Source organism: Pinus tabuliformis, chromosome 6, assembly GCF_031772625.1.
Source record: "Pinus tabuliformis cultivar Carrire ecotype Pingquan chromosome 6, CPIR1, whole genome shotgun sequence".
Classification (NCBI taxonomy): Eukaryota; Viridiplantae; Streptophyta; class Pinopsida; order Pinales; family Pinaceae; genus Pinus; species Pinus tabuliformis.
In genome coordinates, this window is record NC_142292.1 from 1,230,262,115 (window position 1) to 1,230,279,061 (window position 16,947).

Here is a 16,947-nt window from a genome sequence, read left to right on the forward strand (position 1 = left end):
GCATTGACAAAGGCGAAACCGAAATGGGCAACTAGGTTCTGCCAAATCAACTGAGTTTGAGGACATTGAAGAAAAATGTGCAAATTGCTCTCAGAATTTGATCTACATATGGGGCATATGGTTGGAGCATACCATTTCTGCTTTTGGAGATTCTCCCAAGTGTGGTTCCTGTCATAAAAAACCAGCCAGGCAAAAATAATGATTTTTATGGGACATCCCGTTTTCCAAAAAACAGTTGGAAATATATTAGCAGGTGGGTCGGGTGCTGTATAAAGTAGCTGTAAATATATTTGTTTTGCTTGAACAACTGTTGTGCCACCGAGACCTTTCCAAATGAGGAAATCCTTGTCCGACGAGCGATAAATGCCCCTCGCTCGCATAGACGTAATGATGGAATTCCATTGAGTTTCCAGTGCACCGTTGAGTTGAATTTCTGTGGCAGTTTTCCTTATGGGAACTGCTCCATCCCATTTTTGAATGACACTAGCCCAAAAGAAATAACCCCTATTGTGTAATGCTCTCAACAGTTGGGTGGAAAAATTGATTTTTTCTTCCGCACCTGCAAAATCATCTATGCTAATAATAATATTAGATCGAGATTGGAATTTCCAGATTAAGTTTTTCTTGAAGAAAGGCTCCATTCTATGAAATCCTCTCCATATAGTTGAGCCATTAGAGGATCCAATATTACGCTGTCTGAACCAATAAGTCATGTCCTGATTGTCCATATACTTGGCTCTAATGACCCTGCTCTAGATAGATGTTCCCATAATTGCTTTCCACATGGTTTTGCAAAGAAGGGCTCTTCTAAAAGTGTGCAGATCCAATAAACCCCAACCTCCCATATGTTTGGGCCGAGACAACTTCGATAGCTTAGTCAAGTGGAATTTTTTCTTATCCTTCTGTCCTCCCCATATGAAATTGGCAATCGTTCTGTTGAGACAGTTGATGATAGCTGACGGGATAAAGAAGAGGTGCGCCCAAAAACCATGATTTGTGCCAACACAGCTTGATTCTGGATGGTTCGACCTCCTAAGGATAGGCATTTGTATTCCCAAGTAGCTATTTTCTTATAGAAACAATCCGGAATCTATGACCAGTCCGCTACTCTATATCCCACAGGTTTCAAATTATAGCCTAGATATTTCAATCCGTTCCATATGGGATAAGCTTTTATATTAAAAATACCTGTTAGAAATGTGATGAGATCTCCATTTACATTTTCAACATGAAAAGAGGATTTTATATCATTAACAAACATGCCAGTGGCTAATTGAAATCTCCCCAAGATCTCATGAAGACATATCCATGTAGTTCTGCACAACAGTGCTGATAATAGGATATCATTGACAAAGAAATTATGCGAAATGAAGATGTTCCTGCTTATAGGGAGGGGCTTGTATCTGTTTTGCTGGATCACTTTCTTAATATGGAGGCTTAATGAATCCATTACTAAAATGAAGAGAAGCGACGATAGAGAGCAGCCCTGACGTAAGCCCCTGGCCGCTTTGAAGAATGGGGTTGGGATTCCATTAATGAGGATTGCATAATTGACCTCCACCACGCAGGCCATGATCCATCTGATGCATCTAACATCTAGGCTGATCCTAGCTAGTAGGCATCGTATGAAGCCCCAGTTCACGCAATCATAAGCCTTTTTAAGATCGATTTTCAACAGAGCTGCCTCAATTCTTCTGCTGTGCATAGAATGTAAGCATTCTTGGGTGAGGGCTACCACATCTAATATATTCCTGTCCTTTAGAAACTCGTGTTGCTCTTGAGACAGATGGAGAGATAAAATGTTCCTTATACGGGTGGCTATAATCTTTGATATGATTTTGTATAATACGTTACATAATGAAATTGGCCGATAGTCAGAAAAAGTGGATGAGAGCTTCTTCTTGGGGATTAGAGCGATGTAAGTTGATGAAATGTTTTGGCTTATGAAGCCATGAAGTCTCGATTCCTCAACCATATTTAGAATATCTGTCTTAAATATCTCAAAGAAGTGGATGAAGAAATCGATGGACCACCCGTCTGGTCCAGGGCACTTGTCTTTCTGGAATGATTTCATTGTTGTTAGTAATTCCTCCTCTAATACTTCACCAAATAGAGTACTGTTTTGATTTCCATTAAACATAGTGGGATATGGGTCTATTACCCATAGAATGTCTTCAATGTCACAAACAAAATTCTTGCTGTATGCCTTTTTGAAATACTTCATAGCTTCTCGAGATATGGCCTCCTGAGTGGAATGAGTGTTTCCTTCCTCGTCCTTGATTTCCCAGATAGTGTTTGCTTCCCTTCTCTTATTTGCAAACCTGTGAAAAAACTTCGTATTTTTATCTCCTTCTTTGAGCCATAACGCTCGGCTCTTTAGCCTCCAAGTGACCTCTTCAGCCTCTAATATCTTCTGTTTTCTTTTTTCTAATTCCCATATATTTTTTCTAATGGAGGACGACATGTCTAGATATATAAAGTGAGTTGATAAAAGCTTCAAATTTTTGCATATATCCTTCAGTTCTTTTCTGTTGGAGGCTGATTTTTCCTTCTGCCACTTTTTGACTTTTTTCTGAAGAGATTGCAGACAGTCAAGAAATTTCCGAGATTAGTTATTATACTACTTGGAAGCGGCCTTCTATGAATCATTTATAAATTTTGAAGCACCCATCAGCCAGCCATGTGCGATTGAATTTGAAAGGGTATCCAAACTTGCATCCAACATGATTCCAATGAATAGAAATAGGCCGATGATCTGATATAAAAGATGGAATGGTATTCATTGTAGGGGGGCCAAATCTTTCAATCATATTTTCATGCAAGAGAAATCTGTCTAGTTTTTTTGCTAGGAAAGAATTATTAGATCGCCCGTCCCATGTTGGTCCCCGACACTTTGGTAGGATGTCAATAAAATTATATTGGATAATGGCTTCCCAAATGTACCTCCCCATCGGATCATATTTCCTGCCATTGCCCCATATTTCTTCATTGCAAAAGGTACAATTAAAGTCTCCACCAATTATCATAGAATCAATTTCAGGTAATTCTAAAGATAGAAGATTGTTCCAAAAAGGGAAACGGTTCTTATATGGAGCATATAGATTTAATATGTGAATAGGGACTGATGAGCCACAGATATGGGCCAAAAAAAGTATACTAGCAATACATTGAAATGCCGCTGCCCTAATCCATTTCAGATCCCATAAGACCGCTAAACCCCCTGACATTCTCGTAGTGCTAGAAGCCACCATATGCCAAGTTGGAAGCATCCTCCTGAAATATGAAATAGTTTGTAGATTGTCATGCATGGTTTCCTGAATAAGAAGCATTTTCGATTTGGATGAGACAAAAAGATTCTTAAGGGCCAGAAATTTAGAATCTGCACGAAGGCCCCAAATATTCATAGATAGGATGTCGATCATTTTGGGGCATCAATAGGCCGACTTGCCCTAAGAGGCCTCATGTCAGAGATATCATCAGTGGAAATTTCCGAAATAGGAATGTCAATTAAGGTGAGGTCCCGAATAGCCAACTCCTGTCTTCCCTTCCTACCCCGAAAATGTCTACTTCCCCTTTTCTCTTTGCGGCGGACTGTAATGTTTCCAGCCGAATTTGGGCTAATGATGGGGGAAGGGGAGAGATTGGGGCAATGGATTGTTAATGGTTGAAGATTCAGTGTAGCATGCTTGAGGAGGAGATCAATGTCCTGATCGAATGAGTTTCTAGGAGAAGATTGAGGGGATGTCGGCGTAGATGGTGGAATATATGGGGCTTTACCTTTATGTTCAGAAACAGTAGCTCGACCATGGGGTGGAGGAGGTAGGGGTCTCTGTAAGGCAGGTAGATGAGAGAAGGGAGATTGAGGAGATGAGGAGATATATTGATTGTGGGGGGGGGAGGTGGATCAATATTCAATGGTTTGGAAGATGTAGGGGGTAGAGGAATAGCAGGGTCGGGGTCTGGTTCAAGTGGTAGAGGAATGGGAGAGAGACTTGGCAATATGGTAGGGAGAGGTTTAGATTCTGAGGAAGACTATGGCCAGTTTGAAGATATCGTATAGTTCCTATATGGACGGTCCACAGATAAAGAACGAGAGTGAGGCAAGCTGGTAGATCTATCCAGAGAGTGGCCATTCGATGATGAGGAAACTGCTATTATAAAATCAGGAGCCCGATATACCTCCAAATTGCTAGGCCATTCTTTTTCCATAAATTCTGCTTCATATGGCGAATTCGAAACCTTTTCTATATGAAACTTTTTCTTCTGTTTACCTTCTGGACGACGGGAACATTGAGGAAAAAGGTGTCCAGTTTTGTGACAGGTAGAACATCTAAAAGGGACGCCCCAGTAATCTAGTCGTTGTTAAGTAGTGGATAAATCCCATGTTAAGTCAATAGAATCTGGAAAACCCCCCCTGAATTCCTTTTCTATGAGAATCTAGGCCACTTGTTTATCTTTAGCCCCAATGCACCTAGGATCGACGTATATGAAGTGCCCAATGGCATTTACTATCTTTTCCATAGATTCTTTGGTCCACAGCTCTAGCGGTAGGCCAGGCAGTTTTAACTAGATGTAGTTATTTTGGGGCATACATCTTAGTGGATCAAATCCGATGAACCATCTGTGGAGAGCTAAAAATATCTTCTCTCGAACCTAGGGTTTAGAATAGATAAGATCCAAGTCTCTAACCCGGAGAAAGTGAAAGCTATACCAGTTGTTAATGAGGTGAACAACGGTAGGAGAGTAGCTCAGGAGAGGAGACCATTTAGCAGTTATCCATGATCTTAGTTGCGAATCCTCCATTGACGAGAAATGCCATCTCCCCACAAGATCCCTCTTCTGCAAACTAACGATTCTGTCCAAAAGTAAAGGGCCATCCAAGTTGATAGCTGCAGGTGGGGGGGAGGTTTTAACAGGTCGATATTGTTTACGCCTCGGCTGATATGCCATACCATCACCCCGAGGAGATCATTCAGATATGGAAGGAACAATGATGTCAGCTTCCAGTGTAGCTTTCAAGTCAGATTTTGGCACCTGTCTGGCAAGGGCCGTCTCAGCTTCCAATGTGGCTCGAACCATGGCTGACTCATTGGATTGATTAGTGTGGAAATCCATGCATAATAAAATCCTGACTCCACAGTGTCAGAAATGGGGATCCCAATGGATTTTCTAACAGTTGAAGGACCTCTAGAGTTATTGTAAAGTGGAAAGGTTAGGTGGTAGAACCCGCTCAATAAAGATCTATGAGCCAAACATAAGTACGATACCCAGAAGGAATAAGGAATGGCAGATAATGAATAGAGTGCCCATTCACTAGAGTCTTCCCATCTGACAAAAAGCTAGAAAATACAGCCATCAGTCATGTTAGGTGATCTACGGCTGGGCAGATGGAAAGATCGCGAATCACTGAGGGAAGAGATGTGTGACGGTGGACATTTATGGAAAAGATAAGGATTGGCAATGATCATGATGTCATGGCCAGCAAGACAATCAAAAAATATTCAAATGAAAAATATCGGCATTAAAAAAACCAGAGATCAATCTCTACTCTCAAAAAAACCATTGGGAAGAAACGTCAGGGCAACTAAAGCAGCAACAACATATTTTGTATATGCACCACCATTGTCCTACCCTGAATCGGAAATCAGTACAAGGTTTGGAAATGATGAAAAAGTCCTTAAGGTTGTAATTGGATATCCATGACCACCCGAATGAAAAGGACCAAGGCATGGGGAGCTAAAACATTGAGTGAACAATGAGGCCCCAGGGGAATGGGGGAAGAGGAAACATATTCATCGGTCAATGTTCATATTAAACTTGTTTAGTCTTTCCGCATAATATAGATAAACTATATTGTACCGATGCACTCTAAGATTAATATAAGAAGATATTATTACATTAGCGTTATATAGATAGAAGAAATTATTACATTAGCATTATATAGATCGGGTTGAAAGTTAAAAAAATAAATATACACTTCAAAGTAAATCTAAATTTAATTTGTTAGGTTGAAATTAAGTAAAAGAAAATGTTAATTTTAGTACAAAACAATAATAATAAAACATATTTATTTTAAATTACGAATTAGTTATTGAAAAAGAAAAAAATGTTTATATAGTTAATTTGTAATAACAAAATTAATATATTTTATTTATGATCATAATTTTTTAATAAAATAAAATAAAAAAATATTTTTTTTTATTGGTTGATAATAATAATAATAAAACTATCCAGTTGATAGTTGATTGAATTGAGACTCCAGTTCTGCTTGGGATCGGCGGGACTAGGGTTTTGAACATGGGGTGACAGGAGCGAGATGGTAAAAATGGAGGGGCACGGAGGGGGGAGCTCCACTCCCTCCTACAGTAACGTGGTTTCAAACAGAAGTAAGGAGGCGAGTCTGAACAATTTCTGGAAACCAACGGAGGCAGAGACAAAGAAGACAGGCACTCAAAAGCCGGAAAGCAACAAATCCCTTGAACAGGAAGGGATCCACGAGGAAGTTAGGAGGGAAACGAAATCAGGAGACAACAGTCAGAGAACTGAGAACATATCTACGACGGGACCCTGCAAGCCCAAGACAAACATTAAACCCCGGGTGGTCTTAAATGATCCTGCACTACAGGTGCATAGAGATCACATGGCAACTTACGCAGTCATATGTAAGTTTATGGGTATATGGCCCATGGAGAAAGCGCTATACACATGGATAAGAAACAACTGGAAACCGAAGGGAGAAATAAATCTACATCTTGGGTCCAAGGGTTTTTTTACAATGGTTTTCACTAACCTAGAGGACAAAGACAGAGTCTTCGAAGGAAGACCCTACTTCTATGTTGCTGTTGGCCTTTACATGTGACCTTGGGTGATGAACTTTGTCCCGAAGCGAGAAACGTTCACATCGGTCTCGGTATGGATTAGATTATACTCCTTACCTTTAAATTATTGGCTGCCTGAATCCTTGAAAGATATAGATAATAAATTAGGGCATTTTATAAAGATATCAAAGGTGACTCTACGAGGTAAATATACCTCCTTCACCTGCATATGTGTATAAATGGACTTATCAGGAGCACTCCCGGATGAAGTCATCCTAGAAGTATATGATGAAGAATGGGTATAGGCAGTCAACTATGAACACATCCCATTAAAATGCCGTAAATGTCATGAACATGGGCACCTCTTCAGAGATTTCCCACTCAACAAAAGGGAGGACAACCTGAAAACCAACACAAGAAAAGACCCTGAAGGTTATACCAAACTGGGAGGCAGAGGGAAAGGAGGGGGGAAAAAGTACCAAAAGAAACCTAGTGAGAACAAGCTACCAAGTCATAATAGTTTCGAGTCTTTTAGAAGAAGAGGGGGGGGGGGGGGGGGATGGAACGAACAAGGAACTGGAGGACAATCATGCAGAGAAGGAAAAAGAGGATAGCATGGAAATCATACAGGAAAACAATGAACAAAAGGAGGACCTACCAAGAACTATGGAACTTGGCAGGGACCATGAGATGACCCCAAGTGAAGGCGGTACGGAGGACCACGACCTACAGGAGATTCTTGAGAGGGAGAATCTTGATCTAGAAAAGTTTCTAGAGCAGGGAACCAACAAAGGGATTGACTCTCTACCACAAGAGGAGTTTGAAAGAGTACAACAATTATGCCTCTAAAGGTCTCAAACAAATGCTACATGAGTCAAAAGGAACCACGATAGCCAGGAGAATAGAGGGGTTAAAACAATGGAGATAACATTAGGACACTCCATCAAAAAACCACGCAAGAAAAGAGGAAGGAAGAGATAGAATGAACTGCTGATAGAGTGTGGGAAACTCATGATTAATTCAGGTAAGATGAAAGATCTCACCAGTTACTCTTTTACAAACCCATCATTATGAAGCTTACAACCTAGAACATTAGAGGTCTAGGAAGTAAAAGAAAACAAAGAAATCTCAGTAACAGAATAAAAGAAGAAAAACTAGATATGGTGTTTATACAGGAAACAAAATGCTCAGTAGACAAAATCAGAGAAATACATAGCAAATGGCTTATTAAATATGAGTACCTAGAAGTCAAATCAAATAATATAGCTAGAGGAATTTTCACTCTGTGGAATCCTCATAAATTTGGAATCCTAGATGCTGAGGCATCCAGAAACCACCTTTCAATGGTTATCCAACCTTTGGGGGACAAGGAATGTTACATGATCACAAATGTCTATGGTCCTCAACATCTTGAAGACAAACTTAGGCTCCTCACCTCACTGGAGGAGCTGAGAGAGAGACACCCAGTAATGCCCTGGATTCTAGGAGGGGACTTCAACATGATCAGATCTCTCACAGAGAAAAAAGGAGGGACCAGAACACTTGGAAGAGACTCAATTGCCTTCCAGAACTTCCTAAACAACATGAGACTAGTGGATATGGAAACAATAAATGGTACCTTCACATGGAATAACAAGAGAGGAGGAGCTTCTCAAGTTGCCTCGAAACTAGACAGATTCATAATATTAGAGGACCTCCTTCTCACTGGCCGTATCATGACAACTTTTATCGTCCCTTTGGAGGCTCAGACCACTGGCCTATTCAGCTAGAAGCTTCATTCGTAGGCACTCCGAGGAACAGATCTTTCAGGCTTGAAAATGTCTGGCTCACTCACCCCGACTTCATCACTAAGATTGGAAAATGGTGGGTGGAATACATGCCCACTCAAGGCACAAAAATGTTCCTCCTGCAACAGAGACTCAAACACATCAAGCTAAGGCTTAAAGAATGGAACAAAAATGAGTTTGGCAATATTTTTAAAGCCAAAAGAGAAGTGGAATTATAGGAAACTAACCAAATTCTCATCATAGAAGGCTTCACAGAGGAAAGGAAAATGCAAGCGGACTCTCTTCAACAAGAATGGGACAATAGATGCCAACATGAGGAAATCTTCTGGAGACAGAAATCAAGAGTGCAATGGATTAAAGAAGGGGAAAGAAATACTAGGTTCTTTCACAAGTCTACCATGGAACACAGGGCACATAATTGGATAAAAAAACTCATAGATCCTCAAGGGAAAGAGCTAAATACTCACAAGGAAATGGAATCTATTCTGGTACAACATTTTCAAAGCATAGCAGAGGAGACCATTGCAGACAGATCTCAATTTATTAACAACTTCACTCAGCATATTCCAAAACTGGTAACCAGGGAAGATAATTATAATCTCAACAGGCCAGTGATGGAAGAAGAGGTCAATGAAGTAATCAAAGAGATGCACAATGGGAAAGCTCCAGGCCCGGATGGTTTCAATGTAGACTTCTTCAAAACATGCTGGGAAATAGTCAAACATGATATTCTTGATGTGGTGGAGGATTCGAGAAAATCAAGAACAGTTCTAAGAGCGCTTAATGCATCCTTCATAGCCTTAATCCCTAAATAGGAAAAAGCCATGACACCAGACAGATTTAGACCCATAGCTTTATGCAATGTGGTGTATAAAATCATTTCCAAAGTTATTGCTAACAGACTCAAACCCCTTCTTCCAACACTCGTGTCAGAGGAGCAGACTAGATATGTGGAAGGTAGACAAATTCTCAATAATATCATTCAAGCTCACGAAGTGGTTCATTCCCTCAAGACTAATAAGCAAGCAGGTATGATAATACAGCTTGACATAGCGAAAGCTTATGATAAGCTAAGTTGGTCATACATCAGGGAAGTTCTAAAAGCATATGGCTTTGACCACAACTGGATAAGATGGGTCATGGCCCTGGTAGTTGTTCAATCCTACTAAATGGCTCTCCATTCAGAATGCTTAGGCCATCGAGAGGTCTCAGGCAAGGAGATCTGCTCTCCCCCTTCCTCTTCATTCTCATGATGGAAGGATTGGGCAAAGCGATTAATTCAGCCAAGGCGGAAGGAAGAATCCAGGGACTCAAACTAACTCAGAATGGGGACACATTGACTCATCAGCAATTTGTGGATGACACTATGTTGCAGGGCACACCCATAGTCAAGGAAGCTAAAGCTTTCAAACAAATCCTGCACGATTTCGCGATGGCTGCTAGCACAGAGGTAAGCCTCACAAAATCAAAAGTTTTCTTTTTCAATACTGATATTTCTATTCAAAGAAATCTCTCCAGAATTCTTGGCTTTCAAAGAGATCATCTTCCCTCCAAATATCTGGGAATGCCTCTCACTAACAAACCTCTGAGAAAGGAAGTTTGGGAGCCAGTAACTAATAAACTGAAGGACAAAGTCAGTAATTGGACAAGCAGATCTTTGAATTTAGTAGGCAGGCTAGTTCTTACAAAGGCTGTCCTACAAACCATTCCAATTTTCATGTTTTCAGCTCTTCCTGTCCCAATAGGAGTTTCACAACAAATCAGGAACATCCAAAGATATTTTCTTTGGGGTAAAGGGGAAGAGAAAAAGAAATGGGCTCTGGTAGCTTGGGACAAGCTATGCAAACCCAAAACCCACAGTGGTTTGGGTCTCCATGACCCGGACACTCTAAGCAAATTTTTGGGGGCAAAATTTTGGTGGAGATGGCTAAAGGAGATGAGAAATCCATGGGCTAAGATCTGGACACAGAAATATGCAATGGATTGGCAAGAAAGGGACCACATTTGAATGACAGGACACATCAAGGGTTCCCACATTTGGAACAATGCTTGGGAGAACAGAGCCTTAGTTCAGAAACATAGTTTCTGGGAGATCAGAAATGGGAATCTAGCCTAGTTTTGGGAGGATAACTAGTAGTAGGAACCTAACCTATGCAGAGAAGGACTGGACATTATAAAAAATGATACCATCAATAAAGGACTGAAAAGGGTAAGTGACTTTTGGGATCAGACAAGGGACAATGGTAAATGGAGAATATGGAAGGTACCAGTTTACAGTGAAGAGACCCCTTTGAAGGCCCAAGCTGAAGTTCTTGAAGCGATTCTAGAAAAGAGAAAAATTTTGACTTCAACCTCGAATGACCAACTAAGATGGGGGAGAAACAATGAGGGCATCTTCAACCTTAAAGAAGCCAAAAGAATAGCCATTGGACTTAACTATCCAAGCCCTGATAAGATATGGAAGGACCTATGGCACAACCCACACTAGATGAAGATCAAACTGTTCATGTGGCTGGTACAACATAAAAAGATTCTAACTTGGGAAAATCTTAGAAAGAGAGGTTTTGTTGGTCCATCAAGATGCTAGTTATGTGGTCTGCAGGAAGAAACTATGGATCACCTTCTCAACCTCTGCTCTTTCACCTCCACCTTATGGAACTGGGTGGCCTCAATATTCAATCAAACGGACAAGAACGAAAATGACATCACTGAAACTTTAAAGAATTGGAGGAAAGACTTCTCAGATAATGAGACAGTCAACACAGCCTGGACTCTGATTCCAGGATTTTTGATCTGGGATGTTTGGAAAGAACGTAACAACAGGATTTTCAAGGACAAATCTGGCTCAACCCAAAGCATCATGGCATAGATCTTAAAACAACTCAAAGAAACTGTTAATGCCCTTCTGAAGCAACCCCCTGAGAAACCCCCTTGTCACCAGGATGCTCACATTCTTGGACTGTTGGGGCTCCAGATGCCTATCCCTCAGGGCATAAACAAGATCGCAAGGCACACATCAGAAGGAAAGGCTTTCTGGCAACCCCCTCCCCATGGATTTTTGAAATTCAATATAGATGGAGCCTCAAAAGGAAACCCTGGGGATGTTGGTTACGGAGGAGTCATAAGAGATGAAGAGGGAAATATAAAAGTCATCTTTCACAGTCATTTGGGGAATGCCACTAACAATATGGCGGAACTCATGGCCATTGAGCAATGCTTAGAAATTCTGATTGATTACAATTTACATAATACAATCATAGAGGCAGACTCGGAATTAACAATTAATTTGGTCAAAAAGATAGGCACTGGCACAACACCAGATAAAGTTTCAAACCACTGGAGACTTTTGCAGGTCTATCACCGAATTCAATCTCACCTAAGAATACTAAGAACACTTAGATTTGTTCATGTGCGCAGAGATGCCAATAGAGTGGTGGATTGGCTGGCTAATGAAGGGGTGCTCTGTATAAGAGACAACAAGAGTTGCTCGTGGGAGTCGATACCCACAGGGAAACTGCGTGAGGACTACCACACTCTGGCTCACGTAGATAGGGAGCATTATCAGTGCATGAAGGAGAAGCAACCAGTTGAAAATTAAGCAGATGGATGATAAGGGTTCGATAAATAGAAGACTTGTAATTTGGCACAATTGGGTCTCGCAGTTGGATGGATGGTAGTGGGGGAAGAGCGTGAAGCTAAATCGCGGCACCAAGAGTTTTGCTACAGTACAAGGAGTTTTTGCTACAGTTAAAGTGGTTTTCGGGCATCCTCAATACCCTAAGTGGTTTAATAGAAATGCTCCCGATGCCACTAACCGTTCAACACGTGGCTCAAGGAGGAGAGAGAATACCACCTTCATCGGGCGGGTATTCCTCGCTCTTCTTTCCAGCCTGATATCCTTTACAGCCATTGGATCTAGTATAAGCAGATCTACGGCTAAGGTTTGTTGTGCTAGTTAGCGGGACCAGGATATCTTCCTTGCACGTTTCTCCTCAGGGTCGGAATCGAGGAATTTCGGGCGGAACACCTGCTCGAGGGTTATCCCCCTAGCGGACCCGAAAATCTTTTCACTGTAGTCTCTATTTCCTCATCAGGTCCGCTTAAAGACTTCTTGAGGTTTTTGATTTCGTTCAGGTTTAGATCCTTGTCTGTTTGACAGATCGAATGGTTTAGAAGGTTGTTTTGTTTTGTGGGCCCTTGGACTGGAGCTCGAGCCGTTGGCTCAGGACCCAAAGCTCAGGGCGCTAGTTAACTCTATGGCACTCTTCTCCTCTGGGTTTGTTGTATTTTATGTAACCTATTTTTTAGCTACAAGTGAATAGAAGGACCGATTCTTGCTTTAGCAAAAAAAAGATAGTTGATTGAATTGAGAGATTAGTTGATTGAATTGAAAGATTATTTTCTATTGATAGTTGATTCAATTTAGAGTAAGGAGATGCTTTGCCACTTAAAATTTTGGATAGATATAGAAGCATAATATAACAAAAAAATTTGATGTACAATTTATTATGTGTAAAGGATGTGTAAATATTTTAAAATGATAAATTTATAAATTTATTTTTAATAAAAAAAATATGAAAAAAAAAATTATTTATTTATACAATAATATTAAAATAATAAATCAACATAATTTTATTTTTTATTTTTTATTTATTAAACATTAACAAACATCAAATTTATTAAGATGACAATTTTTAATCACTAATTTTATGTCATATGTTATTTTAATTTTTTTACAATAAGTGATTAATAAACACCATTTTAAAAAATTAAACATATTTAAAATGAATTTAAAATATTAAATAATATAGGTTATACAACCTGTGATATTTAATTTTCAAAATAAAAAAATAATTATTAATACTATATAATTCATTTGTGTGTGATTTTCGGGCAGTTTAATTGGTGATCAAAATAATGTGAAATATGTGAATTAAGAGATCTAAGATTCAAATCAATCTATTTGCCACCCAAATTATAAAGTGGAAAATAAATTATAAATCCCGAAAATTTACTAATAATTACATATAAAACATATAAAATAAGTTTCTATATATATATATTATTTTTATTTATTATTATTATAATATATATATATATATATTCTTTTTTAAATATTTAACTGACACTTGCTTTATCTTTTCAGAATGAAAGATATATGGAACAAATACATGATATTGGACAAGTGCATTTTGTATCCAAACACAATTCAAAAGGATGGACAACGAACTCTTGAGGTACAATTTAATTCTAACTCTCTTTACCACCCATCTTAATATATGTAAAATTGCAATTCTCCTTTTATGTGAATACATTTTTCATTATTTAATGTTTTTTTGTTTTAAATAGTATTGTTATATGTTTATTATTTTTTTCATGCATTTAAATTTTTTATATTGATATAAAATAATTTATATTGTTAATAGTTGTTTAAATTTTCAATTTTCTTTATCCAGTCTCGAAATTAAACTGAAGGAAAAATTACAGAATTTTATTTAAAAGTTTCAAAACTATCCTAAAAATCTTAATATAGCATATGGTGCATATACAAAAACTTGGATTATCAAATATAAATAAAGTGAAACTTGCAAAAGCATATAATTAGAGAATATTAAAAAAAAAGATATTGTTGTTAGATGTAGCTAATAAAGTATCTCTAAGTAAGTTTATAGGTGCTAGTTGCTCAAGATTGTGGGCGAGAGGTGACTCCATACATTAAATTGTTGTGGTCTCCATTCATTCCATTCTTCTATCGATATTTTGAGAAAGCAAATGAAGTTCCTGTATGTGGAGTAGCTCGTCCTTTCTCTCAATGCATTTGAACAATGTTTTTCCTAAGAGGTGCTTAACATTTCAATAATGGTCAACGATACGTAAGTATTGGTTTTGATGGATGTGAACATTGCCCAAGTTCAATACCCATTCTAGAATTGTTGCCATAACATCTAAATTTGAGCGATTCTCTCAATGATTAATGACCTCCTGGTCTATACCTTGAATTTCCTATTATACTCCTATTGGATTATGATGGTGGTATCTTCTAGCAAAAGTATGAGCTCTATGACGAACTAAAGAGCTATTAGTATCAACTTGTCCTCCCATACCTCTTTTGGATCTAGCTCTTTAGTGGGGCATGGCAAGTAATAGGGGAAAATATCAAGGATAAAAGGGAGAAATTGATTGCTAATAGGCCTTGGCGAGGGGGGGGGAAGAGAACATATGACTAATAGAGGGAGAGATGAGGGAGAGTGATGTAGGATCATTAGAGCTTCTAAGTCATCAAGATTTTTGGAGACCAATCTCCAAACCTGGTCTTAACATGGAAAAGGAATTTTGTTTCCTTATTGTAAATAATTTTAATTTCTTTATTTCTTAGAGAACTACATATAGAGATAACATTTTCTTAGAAGAAAATATGTCTTTTAAGACATGAAAAATTTGGGAAATAAATCATGGGAGGTTGTAGGAGAAAAAATCTTGGTAGAAATTAGCAAGTTGTTAGTATCATAAAATATCTAGAAATCATAGAAACTATTGGGGGTGATTTTAAGATTTAGAAAAGTTATGGATATGCAAGATTTTGTTAATAAGGGAAAAGTATGTCTACCTAGAAAAGCACGAGTGATTTGTGGAAAAATTATTTTGTCTGTATATGTTAAATATTGTAAGACTAAAGAGAAAAAAAATAGCATATGAATGTAGAATTGGGCAAAGAGAGAAATATATGCTTATGAGGTTATGCATGTATTAATTTCGTTTGTTTAATGGAAATGCAGATTCACCAATGCCTTTGCGTAAGACTCTTTGCATTATTGTGTTTGTTATTTTAAATGTTTTGAGATGTGATGAATAATAGTTAATTGACTAAATAATGGAATCTGTGCATGTAATCCATATTGAAAAGTTGAACTTTACAAGAAAAATATTTTTTTCGTGCACCAAGTGGTATCAAAGAGGGAGAATCTGCTCAAATGTGTTTGTAGATAGTAGCAAGGAAAGAACTTGAACACTTTATGGAGATTGGAGATGACTACAAAATATTGAAAGAGCTGGTATGTTTTTTAGAGGGATTATTTTGAAAAAGTACAAAGAAGGTGTGCTCTTGGAAAAGAATTGGTTCAATGGAGTGAATCAAAGGAAGACTATTGAAGATAAGATCTTGGCACAAATATTATAAAGATGGATATGGTGTTTTTATATTAATTCTGGTCATAAATAATTTTTGTTTGCAAGTAGCAGAGAAGGAAAGTTATAGATAATAGCCATTGCAACAAGTGAAGTTGTGACAGAGGAAGCGGGAGCATGTAGAGCTCTCAAGTGAAGGAATTTGTGATAGAACCGAGCAGAAAATTAAATTTCTGAAATGAGGACAACATAAGTTCTCTAAAGAGAAGGTGAGTAGGTGAAATTGTAGCAGCCTAACAACTTTTGAAGATGAGGATTAGACATGCTATGAAAGGAGGAGAAAGTTTCTTCTACAGAGAACCAGGAAAAGGAGAACTTCCAACAAGTGGAAGTTGGGTAGAGGTTTCCACAGGCAGTTCCACAGTAAGTGTGGGTAGAATTTCTAAGGAAGAAGGGAGGAGAGGAGTTACCAAGAGGAGAACTTGATACGATGACAAGTATCATATTTGTTACAAGATGGAGAAGTTTTATTGTAGCTCATAGGTGAACAAGGAGCATTCAAAAAAGGAAATGGTAAATATGGCTATTGATAACCTTATAGTGGGTTTAGAGAGAAGTCACAATCATATGAAAAGAAGTGCCAAGAAAACTAGCATTAAGAAAATGAATGATGAGGAATTGGAGAGGGAAATCGATGAATTGAAAGTACATCTTAGTGTACTACTAGAGTTGCTATAGGAATATGAGGAAGCCCAGAGATATGGTTGGACAATGAAGAAGAAGAAGGTGAAATGGAATTCGTTGCAAATGAAGCTAAGACAAAGGCTATATTTCAAATTAAAGGAAGAACTTAGAACAATTGAATATGAAATGTATGTTTTTGAAAAAGGATTATTCCTTGATGAAGAGGAAGCTAGAGATGTTGAGGAAGAATTTATTCACAGTTTGATGAACTATTTAACTAATCCTGTTCAACGTGGAGATGTGGTGGTTGAGGCATCAAATGTGAAGCCTCATATTTTTGAATTTGACTCTTTGAGTATGGTTGCAGGTGATGAATGAAACTTGGATGACATGTTCATGCAAGTTGATGAAGAAATGAAGTTGTTGGAGGAGATGGTTGAGATTGAAGGTTTCTTTCTTAAGCATGTGTTCGCATATATTAGAGATGGACAATTATTGGAAGTTGCCACGAAGGACGATGATGATGTGGAAGT

At 38.4% G+C, this 16,947-nt stretch overlaps 1 protein-coding gene across 3 annotated transcripts in view; it reads left to right on the forward strand.

Annotated features, from left to right (window-relative positions):
* The window catches only part of LOC149263136 (MADS-box protein JOINTLESS-like), a 285,007-nt gene that overhangs the window by 90,130 nt on the left and 177,930 nt on the right, over positions 1-16,947 (forward strand). For all 3 annotated transcript variants that reach the window (XM_089387181.1, XM_089387184.1, XM_089387178.1), the window contains exon 2: positions 13,752-13,842. In XM_089387181.1, coding sequence (XP_089243307.1) covers positions 13,752-13,842 — 91 coding nt within the window. The remainder of the gene's footprint in view (positions 1-13,751; positions 13,843-16,947) is intronic.